This window comes from Typha latifolia, chromosome 9 (genome assembly GCF_019914945.1).
Source record: "Typha latifolia isolate L0001 chromosome 9, TyphaL0001v2, whole genome shotgun sequence".
Taxonomy (NCBI): domain Eukaryota; kingdom Viridiplantae; phylum Streptophyta; class Magnoliopsida; order Poales; family Typhaceae; genus Typha; species Typha latifolia.
In genome coordinates, this window is record NC_133094.1 from 7,595,307 (window position 1) to 7,609,686 (window position 14,380).

General features: G+C 38.2%; 1 protein-coding gene across 2 annotated transcripts in view; it reads right to left on the reverse strand.

Moving 5' to 3' along the window:
* Nucleotides 1-5,076: 5,076 nt before the first annotated feature.
* The window catches only part of LOC140795143 (protein CIA1), a 46,901-nt gene continuing 37,597 nt past the window's right edge, over nt 5,077-14,380 (reverse strand). Inside the window, exons 9-11 of one of the 2 annotated variants that reach the window (XM_073147546.1) lie at nt 5,587-5,670; nt 5,367-5,467; nt 5,077-5,257 (exon numbers count right to left, since the gene is read on the reverse strand). In XM_073147546.1, coding sequence (XP_073003647.1) covers nt 5,396-5,467; nt 5,587-5,670 — 156 coding nt within the window. In that variant the 3' untranslated portion in view covers nt 5,077-5,257; nt 5,367-5,395. Of the gene's footprint in view, nt 5,468-5,586; nt 5,671-14,380 lie in introns of both variants that reach the window. The other variant, XM_073147545.1, reaches the window with a different exon arrangement.

Genomic DNA, 14,380 nt, shown 5'->3' on the forward strand with positions numbered 1-14,380 from the left:
ATCATAAATTTGCTTTATGTGATTTTGAGCAAGTTTAAGATGGGCACGCAACCTCCTCAATGTGGCGTCTCTATCCATCAATGCTAAGTATACCTCCGTCCGTCTGGCAGATGCCACTGGATTATAAGCGTGTAATGTCGGAGCCGTGCGCTCATACATCACCTCGAATGGAGTTATGCTAATACTACTATGGTGGGCAGTGTTGTAAGACCACTCCACCCACGGTAAGAACTCCAACCATCGTCTCGACATCTCTCCAAGAAAGCACTGCATGTACTGCTCAATGCCTCGATTGACTAGCTCGGTTTGGCTATCTGTTTGTGGATGATAGGCCGAACTGAAGTTCAATCAAGTCCCTTGCAATCTAAAAAACTCAATCCAAAAGTCACTCATAAATACACGATCACGATCGAAGACAATCGTGTGTGGCATGCCATTTAACCGAGCAACATCTCTAATAAAAATTTCAGCCACTAACTTGACGCATACTTGCTCAATCTGTCAACCACCATAAAAATAACGGAATAACTACGTACAGAAAATTTATTTTAATGAAAAAAATAACTAATACAATAAGAAAAGACTCTAACAAGATGTATCGGGGTTCAACCCAAATACTCCACTTGATCTATTACCGATTCCTGCTAGTGAACGAGCTTTGTTTAGATGGCACACAACAGGCAGAATTTGTCAAACCATTGCATGAGAATATTAAGAAGCAGATTGAGCAACAAAATACAAGTTATGAGAAGGCTGCCAACAAAGGAAGGAAGCAAGTTAGCTACAATCCAGGAGATTTAGTTTGGATACACTTGAGGAAAGAAAGATTTCCATGTAAGAGAAAATTCAAGTTCATGCTCCAAGCCGAAGGACCTTTCAAGGTACTGGAAAAGGTAACTGAGAATGCTCACAGGATTCAATCTCCAAGGGACTACAATATATCTACAACTTTCAATGTTAGGGATTTAACTCCATATTTTGAGGACGACTTTTCAGATGTGAGGACAAATCAAAATCAATCCAGGGAAGATGATGTGCCTCATGTTGGGTTGTTGGCTCCTAGTTCTTGGCTAATTATTCATTTAAAGTCCAAGGCTTTCCAAACTACTCTTGAGCAATTCTTTGTAGAGAAAATGGGCGGTATAGAGTACTCAGCAAAGAACAAAGTGGATAAGTATGAGCAACTCTCCCTAAAGGGATCACTTTGTTCATTTGTGAAAGCCATTAACTTGGGTTATATTCACACATGGTTCAGCCTATTTCTAGACCAGAAGAAAATGTATTAAGTTTTTATTTTCGTTGATCTTTTAGTGTCTTTTTAGTTTTTTTTGACTTAATAAGTGTACTGGCTATTTAATGTTGTTTAGTGGCCATTTATTAGCTTTTCACAAGTATAATCTGTTTGGCATTTGAAAAGGCTTGTTTTGGAAGTGAAATGGACAAAAACATGAAGTTTAGAAATTTCTCTTGCTTAAGAGTTACAAAATTCTTATCTAAACCTTGGTTTAGTGGCGGATCTATCAATTCTTATCACTTACTTTCTCCTTTTTAAGTATGGCGAATTACCCTAATGGAATTTGTTTGTGGCGTTCCAAACTTATCAAAGAAAAGCTATTAGTCCTCTTTTTATTTCTTCCATTTGGAGCTTGTGAAGGCCCATCAACCGGCCTATCACTCTAGACCCTTAGGGGAGGCTCATTTCCCCCTCTTCTTCTACTCTCCCTACCATCGCCTTAACCCCCATCCACCATCCACCCTGCTAGCGCCACCCTATCATCACCGGCCTATCACCACCATGTTCCATCTAGGAGTCCAGGCCTCCACCCATGGATCTCAAATCCTACTCGGATCTAAATCCAACAGTTCTGTCATTTCGACCTTCGTACACTATTTCAAAGATATATCTCGATCTGTCTATCCAATTCAAGTGAAACCAGATTCTTTGGAAAGCTTTTGTCGAATGATATAACATATCAATATTTCATGTTGATCCAACGGCTAGATCCGCCAAAACATCTCTCAAAATCTCCATGCAAATTCATACACAAATCTGGTTGCGAGTCAGATCAACCCTTTTTAAGGGGAGATTGTATCACTTCCCCTTGCCTACTAATAATTCTCTTGACTCCTCCCTTGAACGTTCTATAATAGCTAAGTTATCTCCTTCATCCTTTAGATCATTGAGGAGCAAAACTATGCTGCTCAATTGTGACTAGCAATGTCCAGGCACATATTTTTCATCACAACAAAAGCATAGACCCTCGGAGCGTTGATCCTTCACCTGAGCAGGTGTGAGAGTTCGTCTAGATAGTCTAAGTGGATGCTTCATGTCATTAGAGAGCCTCAAAGGAGCTCTTAGTCTAGTAGTAGTTGGCGGTCTACTCCAATCGGTTGTGGCATTCCTGAAAGTTGCACTTAGCCAGCTGGCTTGGCTCATGTCCTGTCCGATCCACGGTGCTCTCTAGTGCAACCTTAACTCACAGTGCTTCTTTTCCATAAGTCGTGCGTCCTCCACCATCTCCTCTATGGTAATTAGTCTTAGGGCCTTGACGTCAACTTGGATATTGTGGCAAAACCAATGGGTTCAATATTTATTCCATAATCCAAACATGGTCAACACCTAAGTATCTATAGGTAGCCATGGTAGAATCGGTTCTGCTAGTCCGATCGCTTCAACTTAATCCTAATTAAAGAACTGAAAGCAAATGCGCCTAACATCAACGCTTGGCTCGATCAAGTGTGCACCATAAGTTGGCAATCTAATTAATCTAAGGGGTTTCGACTCCAATCTAGTTAACTCGAGATGACTGCTGAGTCATATCAAAAAAGCTACGGGACTGCAACTTGGGGGCAAGCCAGTTAGATTGGGTCGATGCAGTTTGCTTGTTACGTGTGAGGTGCGCTAGGGCTTGGGTTGGCCAACTTGAAGTGGAGAGAACCTTAGTTAGGCTTTCCAGGTGGAGTGTTGGTGGCAGTTCTGAGGCCAAGGGTGGAGATAGGATGGCATAACAGGAAGGTGGAGGTGGTGATGTTGGTACGAGATGCTGTCTATGGGTAGGTGTTGTGGTGGTGCAACTTGCGCTGAACAAGGTCATTAGGACCAAGGTAGTGGCTACTCGAGCAGGGTTGTGATAACGATGGAGGGAGGCCGAGTAGGGCTGGTGGTTGCTTGGCAAAGATGGAGGTGGTGGCAGCTTGCATATGCAAAAGGTGGTCAGTGGCATTGATAGTAAAGATGAGAGCCATATGGTGAAAAGGACCCTAGATCAAGGAGGGATGAGGGTAGAGAGAAATCAAAGAAAAAGGGAGGAGAAAGAAGGTAGATCCAAATCAATAATCAAGCACAACCCAACTAGGGCTGCCTTCCACATAATTGTAAATGCTTACCCACTAATTTGACTAAACCAAATCGACTTGACTAGCTGACTTGGCTAGGACTCAACCAAAGCAAACCATAAATTGGTTTGGACTAATCCATACTAATACAACTCAGTCAGATTGGATCCATTCGCAGCACATTGGGTTCATAAGGATGAGTCTATTTATATAGTTTAATTACTTGCATTTTTTTTAGCAATTGCCTCGTTAATTGAGCCATAAACTCAAGTATCTACTAAATATGGACTTAACTTATTAATTGGTTAAATGAGTCTTGTCAAATCGATTAATTATTTTAGTCGAGTCATGAGATGTATGGTAAACCAAAGTTTGACTCAGGCTAGTCGAGTTGTAATAGCTAATCGAATCTGGATCATAGTCAATCTAGGGTTAACCTCTATATATATATATATGGAGGAAACCCTAATTTCATCACTATCTAATTATTGCATTGGCTTTGCCGCCCCTACCTCCATTATTTCAACTCTAGCCATTGGCGTCCATCTCCTAATTAATTCATACTCAACATAACTTGACTCAATTGCACTCCATAATAGATATAGAGACTAACCTGACTAAATCGAATCGACTAGCTGATTCAACTAGGACCCAACCAACATAAACCATAAAGTAGTTTAGACTAAACCATACATGAACTCGAACTAATACAAATAGTAAATGACTACTCTAAAATATAATAAATAAAGTACTCAAATTTAATTGACCACCAGACTCGAGCTAACTAACACCCAAACTTAACCTAGACCGTCTAGATGGAAAGCAAGTGCATATAGCGCTCTAGAAAAAAAATCTACCAAATATCAATTCCAATGTTTATGAGGATTCAAACCTATGATCTCTATCTATTGGTAGGACTTGACCGACTGGGGTGACCATCCCTTGTGGTTCAAGCTCACAAAGAGTAAATTTTCTCACTTAACAGAACATGATTATTTTTCTTTCCTCAAGAATGAGATTAGCAGACGTCGTTCATTAGTTTTCCCCGACTCTCCTTCCCTCCCTACGTTGGATAGAATAGCCCACGTTACAAGACGACTGCAAGGTACTGTCTGTCCTATTTCCTAGTAGCTTCCGTTTGCTAAAAAATCAACCAAATATCAATTCCAATGTTTATGAGGATTCAAACCTATGATCTCTATCTACAGGTAGGACTTGACCGGCTCAGGAGTGACCTTCCCTTGGTTCAAGCTCACAAAGTAAGATTAATTTTCACATTTAACAGAACATGATTATTTTCTTCCCTTAAGAATGAGATTAGGTAAATATAATCATCAGGGATTCCCTTTCTGAGAACTAAGCGCATTTAATAAGGTTATGTGCTGTCGTTTGTTTATTTGTGATGCAGCCCTTTTGCTTGCCAACAGCGGGTTTTACTCTAACGAAAGTATACTGTATATCTAATTGTTCATATTTTATCTCATCCAATATAAAATTAAATTTGATCTCAATGGATGAAATGGATCAACTTGAGAGGGAAATTTGATCTCACTATTATAGACAGACGTAGTTCATAAGTTTTCCCCAACTCTTCCCCCCCCCCCCCCCTACTTTGGATAGAATAGCCCACGTTACAAGGCGACTACAAGGTACCGTCCTATTTCCTAGGAGCTTCCGTGTTTGCACTTGTTTGCTTCCATAACCCGGGACAGAATATAAAGAAAGCAGTAAAAAGTTTCGTCCGTTGGAGCCTTGTGTGAAGCACAAGGATTTGCACATTTATTACATCTTCCCAAGGAATATATGCTGTAAATTAAATCACATAGCTGCGTCATTTTCTTGACTCTTCATTCCATCAAGTTCAGGATTTTCAGCATAAAATAACAAAAGGATCTAGGACTTTGTGTCTATAATTCATGCACTGAAAAAAAAAACAAGAGATCGCGAAATAGCAAATTTAAGATGGTTAAGCAAAATCTGGGGATAGATGTATAAAATTTAAATAACTGCAGCATCCAAATTCTCCGCACCTTGCAGAGCCACCTTTCCTGATTTACAATTAAGATACTTGTGCTAGTTCCCATATCTTAATTGTGCCATCATCACTTGCCGATGCTAAAAGCCATGGCTCCTGTGGTTTAGAATTGATGATAACATTAGATTAGTATTTGATGATTATGCACGAGCAAAAAAGGAAAAGAAAGATTGTTAGAATAAATTCTGACTTAAATTGCAGCCAAATGAGATCACCTTGGGATTCCACTGCACTGCATTTACATCCATGTCATGGGCTTTTTCTTTCTTTACCAATAATCTATGAGATGGTTCGTCAACCTACATACCACCACGATTAGCCTTAGATTTCCACTTGTTCTCCAGCTCATCTTTATAGCAAAATGATAGCTTTGTAGTTCAAATTATACAGATGACTATAAAACCAGGGATTTAGGAAAGATGTCAAGCAGTGACTGTCCAGACTTCAGGCAGAATAAGTTAGATAAGAGAAAATTCAAGGAGCAAAGACAATAATCATTATAAATGGTACCTCAGCACAATGGCAGATTAAAATATGGTAGAAAATGAAACATAAAAGAAAAGTGAAGAAATATCCAAACCACTAATAAGAACAGCAATGTTGATATAACGTTTAATAAGCACATCATGCTTTAAATCATTCATAAATCTTGAAGAAATCAGGAAGTTTAAGAATCATTCAAGAGTTCTCATAGCCAAACTAAAAGTATAAGATAACAATATGTTCAAAAAATGACCAGAGACATAAAATCAGATATTAGTACTTGCTAGAAGAGATACAAAATTAGCATGAAAATAAATTCCATACAGTTATATTAGAATTGACATCTCATTAAAGTTATATCAGAATATGTACAATTTTCATTTCAGAGAGACCACAACATTGTTATATGACTAAGCCCCTTAGCAGTAAGTTACAGGTTATCATGTTCAATCATGAGCACAAGAGGCCAGTGACCTCGATAGTACTGTCGATACGAACAGACAAATGCTTTGACTAGTGCAGCATAGGAATGCTAGCTTGGTTCCCATCATCTTTCTGGTACCAAATCTAGGCTGAGTGATTCAAATGAGATGGTACAAGAAAATTGATTAAGATCAAAGTAGCACATACAAAATGATACAAATAAGGAATTACGGCTGTCAAAAAAGTCCTTGGGCTCGGTCATGTACTCGGCTCATTTCTGATGTTTTTTAGGCTCGAAAATATAATTGAGCCAAGCAAAGCCAACCTTGGCTTGATTTGGCTCAGTACTATATATATATATATATATATATATAAACACGTTCAGAACCATTGGATCTTAGATCCAATAGATAGTATGATTTATATTTACGTAAAACCCTAGTCTAACAAAACCATTACCCAAAGTCCCATGTTTTCTCCCAACCTCATCTCCAAGCTCAATCTCATCACTACGGCCACCGTCACCAACACTACGTCAAGGTCGCCTCCAAAGTCCAAGCTCATTGAGGTCGCCTTCAAGATCCAAAGTTCCAAACCCTCTTAATCTTGCTGTCATTGCCCCCATACCCCTCGGTCTTGCAGACGTCGCACAACCGTCAACCTCAACTGCAAACCCCCTCAACATCACAAAATCGCTTAGTGTGGAGCCATGGGCATCACAATCTGCTCTCAAGGTTCTTCAATGATTTTGGTTTTTATTTATTTATTTATATTTATTTTTTTGACTTCATCTACTCATTCACCCAGAGCTAATAATGCACATATTACATCTATGACAGTTATCTTGTCTATTTTCCATTTAACTGAATATTACGGTATTTTATTGAATTTAGTTATGTTGTACTGAATTTTATTGAGTTTAGTTATGTCCCATCACCTTGTTAATCCTTAATAGTTCTCATTTACAATTTACACCCCGGTCTGATTGATCAGTAATAGCTATGATGTTTGGTGTGTGCTATCTTCAGTTGATGTTTAATATCATTCAAATTTTTATTTGAATTCAGTGTGCAATGTTTATTTGTGCTATCTGCAGCTGTAGTTGTAGACGTCTGATAAGTTGATGCTTAATATAACTAAATTTTGGCAATGCTATGGGATTGTGAAGATTGATCAGCTGTGAGTCTATGTAGCAGTCTTCATAGAAGTTTAAAGTTAGAATTTTGTGATCAGTAAAACTTCTGCACAAGAACTGAAGCATATAAAAAGCTTTAGCTAATTCTCATGCCTTCCTGCATAATTGATCACATTAGATTCTTCTCTTAGGTCAAAGCCTACACAAATCCAAGTCATAGCTGACTTGAATAGACTAATTTTATATGCTTCATGTTTATTTTATTTGTAAGATTAGTCTATTTTATTTCTACACTAATAGGCAATTTTATTTGCTTTTTAGTGACTTCCAAGACATATCATCTACATACATTTAAAATTTCATTGTTTTTGTAGATGTTTGGTATACTTGATTCATCTCAACAACTTGTGGCCTCTCCAATTGAATGTGATAAAGATCTAAGTACTGATAATGAGATAGAAAAAGTGCAAATAGAAAATGAAGTAGGAAAAGAGGAGAACAGTTTCTGTGGTCTGGGAAATTTTTGACGAAGTTAAGATATTGGAAAAAAAACAAAAAGTGACTAAATATAAGTGTAAGTACTATCAAAACCTATATTCTAAAGGGAGGTTGGACGCACTTCCACCTTAAAAAGACACTAGACTGAATGCAATTATATCAAAAGCAAAGGAAAAAGTAAGGATGCTCAATTTCCCTTCATGTGAAGCTATGAATTTAAAGATTTCTATGATTGTTAGCTCAGCTTCATCGCCCTTTGATCATGCCAAAATAAAGGAAACCATAGCTAAGATAATTGTTCATGAAATCCTTTCAGCATGGTTGAACATTTTTGGTTTAATGTGCTGATAAAGGTATTAAATCCTTGTTATGAAAGGATTTCTAGAAATACTATAAGAAATGAATGTCTAACGGTTTATGAATCTAAAAAGGAGAAGTTAAAAAAGAGTCTTCAAAATGATGATTAAATCTTATTGACATGTGATAATTGGACTTCTAATCAAACAATTAGCTATATGTGCGTATATGCTTGACAACATATTATATTGATCTTGATTAATAGTTACAAGAATACATTATTAGTTTTATTGATTTGGAGTCATCTCACACTGGCATGGTTATTTCTAATGGTATTTCTGAATGCCTCTTAGATTGAAAAAGTCAAGATAAAATTGCTACTATTACACTAGATAGTGCTTCAAGTAATGATGTAGCAATTAGATGCTTGAGGGCAAATTTTGATTCAAGAGGAAAATTATATTTTAAAGGAACATTCTTTGATGTGCGGTGTTGTGCCCATGTTTTTAATTTGATGGTACAAGATGAATTGAAAGAAATTGAGGGAGTGATCAATAACATTAGATTGAGTAAAATACCCGAAGAAGTCTCCTAATCATTCATTAAAATATGGTGTTATTGCTAGGCAACTTGAGTTAATTACAGCAAGAGGATTATATGCTGATGTTTCTATTATGTGGAACTCCACATATGATATACTTGATTCTGCCTTCACATACAAAATAATGTTTAGCTTTCATGCAGATAGAGATACTCATTTAAAGTATCTATTGAGCAAGACTGGTGTAAGTTTAAAAAAATTTAGAAGATATTGACAGTCATAAATGATGAAATTAATGTTTTTTTCTAGATTTACATATCCTACATTCAATCAATCCTTCTAGAAATTTATAATATTAAAAGAATATTGATAGAGGAGTCAAATTCTTCTCATGAATAATACATAAGGGCAATGGTGCGATACAAGTCAGAGCGGATCACATCATAGGATCATTGAGTTCAATGGATCAAGTCTAGTTATTTTATCTTCTTATTTAGTTTAGTTAAAAGTCTAAATAGGTTAGAGTTTACTTAATTAGCTAAGTTTAATTTAGTTAACTTCTGCACAGTTTTGGAAAAATATTTAGAAGGCATTCGTTAGATATCCGAATATTATAAAATCAGTTAGAGAAGATCAGCGATGTCCTGATATAGAACTTCCATATTCTGAGCTCCCTTAGATTTGGACTCTATCTGTGGCAAAACGAAAAACTAATCCGAACTAGATAAGGAAGACTGATTTATCTAAGTCATATTTATCTCTATTTTATGTTTATCACTAATGTAAGCCCTTAAGGAAAATCCTAGTATGAGTCAATTTAGGACTAGCCTCTATATATGTAGAGTGCAACCCTAATTAAAAAAAAGAAATGCATGAATCATTCTAGTTGGAAACTTATCTCTCAAGTCTCTATATTTCTCCAACCCTCTAGAACTCTATTTTCTCTCAATTCTTTCATCTAACTTTTAGATCTCCTTCGTCTAGTTGTTCCCCTAAAGCCAGCTTAATTCTCCCTCTTTGTCCATTCACCCTCACAACAACCCCTTGTATCTATATGCACATCTTTCACAATCTGCCATCTTAACCACGTAACCTTTATCCCTAGTTTTAATATACCAAATCACCTCTTTTCACCAAACCACCACTATTATCATCTTCCCCTCGTTCTTCTCTTCTCATAGATTTTGACTATTTACACGTCCAATTCCGCCTTGGAAATCAAAAGTTACGATTTGCCCTAGTTTCGTGAGTCATAATTTCAGATTTGACGTTTCTTGATTCGGACCAAAAAACAGTTCGTATCAACTTTGTATCAAAGCAGATTAGTTCTTGGATATAATCCATGACCAGCAAGAAACAAATTTTGGAGCGGATCAAAGCAAATCAGCAGCAGATTATGCTTAGCATGGAGGATCCCCAGCGAAAAATTGAGGCTCTCATAAAACTCAATCGTTCGGCTACACCACAATCGAGTTCTCCACCGATGGTTCCTCCACCCATTGCTGTTCCACCCATCCTGGTACAACCCCTACACAATGAAGACCAACTACTTCCCCCTCTTCGTCCATTCACCCTTACAACAACTCATTGTATCAATATGCACATCTTTCATAATTTGCCATCTTAACCACGTAACTTTTATCCCCAATTTTCATCTACCAAATCACCTTTCTCACCAAACCACCACTACCATCATCTTCCTCTCCTCATAGATTTTGAATATTTACACGTCCAATTCCACCCTGGGAATCAAAAATTACAATCTACCCTAGTTTCATAAGTCATAATTCTATATTTGACGTTTCTTGATTCGAACCCTTAAAACGGTTCAAATCAACTTGCCTGGAGAAGAAACCACCATGGGGCCCCTTTCCACATGGTAAATTGGGTTTTAGAAAGTTCGAGAGCGAACGAAGATTTGAAAACAACTAAGGACACCTTAAGGCCAAAGTGGACGAAAGCGTGGTGGATTGATGCAATCTAAGATAGGTCGGATCACATCATAGAGAAATTGGATTTGACAGATCAAGTCTAGTTATCTTATTTACTTATTTGGTTTAGTTAGAGTTTAAGTATTAGAGTTTATTTAATTAGTTATATTCAGTTTAATTTTCTGTGCAGTTTTAGAAAAATATTTAGAAAATCTTCTCAGATATCCGAATATCATGGAATTAGTTGGAGAAGATCAACAATGTCCTAATCTAGAACTTTCATATTCGAAGCTCCCTCAAATTCAGACTCTATTTGTGGCAGAACGAAGAATAAATCCGAGCTAGATAAGGAAAATTGATTTAGCTAAGTGCCTAAGTCACGTTTATCTCTACTTTATGTTTATCTCTAATGTAAGCTATTAAGTCAAATCCTAGTATGAGTCAATTTAGGACTTACCTCTATATATATATGGAGTGTAGCCCTAATTAAAAAAAATGCATGAATTATTTTGGTTGAAAAAACCTATCTCTCAAGTGTCTATATTCCTCCAACCCTCTATTCTTCCTTAATTCTCTCGTCTAACTTCTCCCTCTTCGTCCATTCACCCTCACAACAACCTATTGTATCCATATGCGCATCTTTCACAATCTGCCTTCTTAACCTTTATCCCCAGTTTTCATCTACCAAATCACCACTTTTCACCAAACCACCACCACCATCTTCCCTTCGTTCTTCTCATAGATTTTGACTATTTACACGTCCAATTCTCCCTTGGAAATCAGAAGTTACAATCTGCCCTAGTTTTGTAAGTCGTAATTCTATATTTGATGTTTCTTCATTCGGACCCTTTAAAACGGTTCACATCATGCATGGTGTCAAGTATTGAGAAGTTTGATAAATATTAGGGTGAGTGCAATATAATGAGGGCAATTGCATCTATCTGAATCCAAGATATAAAATAAAGCTTGTTGAGTTCTCGTTCCCCAAAATTTTGATATGGTTCAGCTTGACTGAGCTGCTGCAACGGACCAGATCCATTGGGCTCGCCGCCTAAGGAGGAGTCAGAGGATTTACTCTTAGCCCCATGATAGTTATCTATTTGTTTATTGCTTTATATTTTCTTATTAGTCATTATATTTCGTATTAGACCCTATAATCTCTTTATTTGCTTATGAGTCCTTAGTTGTGATGAAGTTCAATCAAATCAAAGTTAGTCAAGCTAGGTCGATTAGATCACAGGTAGCCACCTACGTATACTTGTGGTGCGCACATAGCTAATCATCTTTGATCAATTGGAAATCTATCTCCTTCATCTGATTTGACCTCTTCCTCGCTCCATCCAAACGTGGGAAATTCCTGGCTCTTCTAGACTTCGCTAAAGAGTTCGTGATCGATTGCGATGCATCGAAAATTGGTATATGTGCAGTCCTCATGCAGGAGCGCAGACCTATAGCCTTTTTAAGCGAGGCCTTATCGAGGAGATCTCAGCTTTTATAGATATACAAGAGGGAGATGCTCGCCATCATACACACGGTGACGAAATGGCGCCCTTGATCAGCCAACACTTTGTCATCCAGACTAATCAGCGAAGCCTTCCATACTTTGTGGGACAACAAGTACACACTTTGGTCCCACCTCTTCTCTGCCTTGCGCAACACCCCTATCTTCCACACGCCACCATTACTCCACCTTCACATATCCTAGCCAAGCTCCACCTTATCCACCACTCGGCCACCACCTCCACGATCCATTCTAGTAGACCATTCCCTCCATCTCTAATCTACCAAAACCCCAAATAGCATCCAATTCCAATGGTCGAATCGTTACTTAGATCTTAAATCCGGTATCCACGGATACTTTCGGAATCTCAAATATTCCTCAGAATCCAATTCTAAGTTCGGGCTCTCCATAATTTTGTGAGTTGGAATCTATATTTAGTTTTAGATTACAGTAACTTGTAAACATGGATCTATCATTAGTATCAGAGCCGGTCAGACCTCAGACCACCATTAATGGAGCAAATAAGGTCCATGGTAGCAAGAGGACAACCCGACGACTTCACCACCCCAGAAAAGAACTCAGCCATGGCCACCTAAAAACCATGGACGATCCGAACCCGTTTAGAGATGATTTTGAGCGTGTGAGAGGCTACCCAAGAGCTGAACCACGTTTTCATACATTCAGACCTGAACATAGGCCAGATCTGAATGATAACATGATTCATTCCCTCCATCCTTGATCTACCAAAACCCCAAATAGCATCTAATTCCAACGGTCGGATTGCTACTTAACTCTTAACCCCAATATCTGCGGATACTTTCAAAATCTCAAATATTCCTCGGAACCCAATTCTAAGTTTAGATTCGAGCTCTTCATAATTTTGTGAGTCAGAATCTATATTTAGTTTTAGATTGCGGTACCTTACGGACCTAAGATCTATTACCGACTAGATTACTTCAGCCTTTACCTGTGTTAGATCGTGTTTGGGAGGACATCTCTATGAATTTCATAAAGGGTATCGCTAGGGCATGGGTACTCCGTCATTTTTGTCATAGTAGACTGGCTGACAAATATGCCTGCTTCTCAACCCTAGCGCACCCTTTTTCGGCCAAAATGGTGGCTAAAGTATTTATGCGAGATGTTGCAAAGCTTCATGGCATGCCACATACCATTGTCTACGACAAAGATTGTGTTTGCACTAGCGAGTTTTGAATAGAATTTTTCAAATTGAAGGGGACTCGACAAGACTATAGTTTGGCTGCCACCATCAGACGGACAGCCAAACCGAAGTAGTCAATCGAGATATCGAGAGGTCTCTTAGATGCTTTGTTGGAGAGAGACCAAAGCACTAGTTCGAGTTCCCTACCGTGGGCGAAGTGGTCCTAGAACACTGCTTATCACAGCAACATCGACATGACACCTTTCGAGACAATGTGACAATTAACAGTACTAGTGCTACGCACTTTCGACCTGATGGCTATATCAGAACGAACGGAGGTTGATTTAGCATTAATGGATCGTTATGAGACAGTGAGACGACTGCATGCACATATATATGAAGGCATTGGCTTAGTGGGCAAGGAGGGAGCTAGAGATGTGTTCGAGGTGTGCAACATGGTGTTCGTATGGGTGGAGCCATATTGGCAAGTCACACTGCACCCAATACAAAATTAGAAGCTATGACATCACTATTTTGGACCATTCAAAGTCATGGAGAGGATCGGACCAATTGCTGAAGGAGAGGATCAGACTAAATTAGATAATAGGGACAGATTTGCCCGAGCCCTTAGAGGAGATAGAGACTGCAGAGCCGGTTTGTGTGCTAGCTAGATGACAAACATCAACATAGGTCTAGACTCAACTCTAAGATTTTGGTCAAGTGGCTTGGTAAGGCACCTGACAAAGCTACGAGGGAGAGCTAGAGACGAAGATGATAGAGGATTTCTCATATTTCACACCTTGAGAATAAGGTGAGGGAAACGTGGTGAGCTATATGGTTCAACTTGACTGAGCCGCTGTGGAGGACCGACTCACATTGGCTTGGTGGCCAAGGAGTCAAGAGATTTACACTTAGGTCCCTGACAGTTATCTATTTGCTTCTTCATATTTATTTATTAGTCATTGTATTTCATATTGCACCATGTGGTCTCTTTATTTACTTGTAGTGCACACCTAGCTAAGAATTTTTTATCAATTAGAA